The sequence below is a fragment of the Nestor notabilis genome, unplaced genomic scaffold, assembly GCF_000696875.1.
Source record: "Nestor notabilis isolate BGI_N333 unplaced genomic scaffold, ASM69687v1 scaffold21093, whole genome shotgun sequence".
Lineage (NCBI taxonomy): Eukaryota > Metazoa > Chordata > Aves > Psittaciformes > Psittacidae > Nestor > Nestor notabilis.
The window spans coordinates 34,855-35,377 of NW_009922651.1; the positions used below are offsets into that span (position 1 = coordinate 34,855).

General features: G+C 55.6%; 1 protein-coding gene across 1 annotated transcript in view; it reads left to right on the forward strand.

The window, feature by feature from the left end:
- The window catches only part of LOC104403559 (fibrillin-2-like), a gene marked incomplete at both ends in the record, with an annotated part of 39,274 nt that overhangs the window by 33,390 nt on the left and 5,361 nt on the right, over positions 1-523 (forward strand). The window contains one exon of the mRNA XM_010011738.1: positions 44-193. Within this exon, the coding sequence (XP_010010040.1) occupies positions 44-193 (150 nt within the window). The remainder of the gene's footprint in view (positions 1-43; positions 194-523) is intronic.

Genomic DNA, 523 nt, shown 5'->3' on the forward strand with positions numbered 1-523 from the left:
GGGAGTGGAAAAAAAAAGCCTACTCTCGGGGCTGCCTTTGCAGACATGAGGAAGGGCGTGTGCTACCGCAACTACAATGACACGTGTGAGAATGAGCTCTCCTTCAACATGACCAAGAAGATGTGCTGCTGCTCCTACAACATTGGCAAGGCCTGGAACAAGCCATGCGAGCCCTGCCCCACACCAGCCAGCCGTAAGACTGTGTCTGCCCCTTGCTTCTCCAGCCATCCCATGCACTTTGAGGCACAGGCACTAACAAAACAGGAGGAGAAGGGAGACCATCGTGTCTGGCAGGGGGTGCCTGTGGGTGAGTGCTGTGGGGACATGCATTATACTACAAGGACACAGGGGACTAGGCCAGTATCTGTGGAGAGGAGATGATCATAGAACCACAGCATCAACCAGGTTGGAAAAGCCCTTCAAGCTCATCCAGTCCAACTGCTCCCCAGCACTGCCAAGGCCACCACTAACCCCTGGCACTGAGGCTACCCGCTGTGGGAACACTTGCAGGGACGGCGAATCC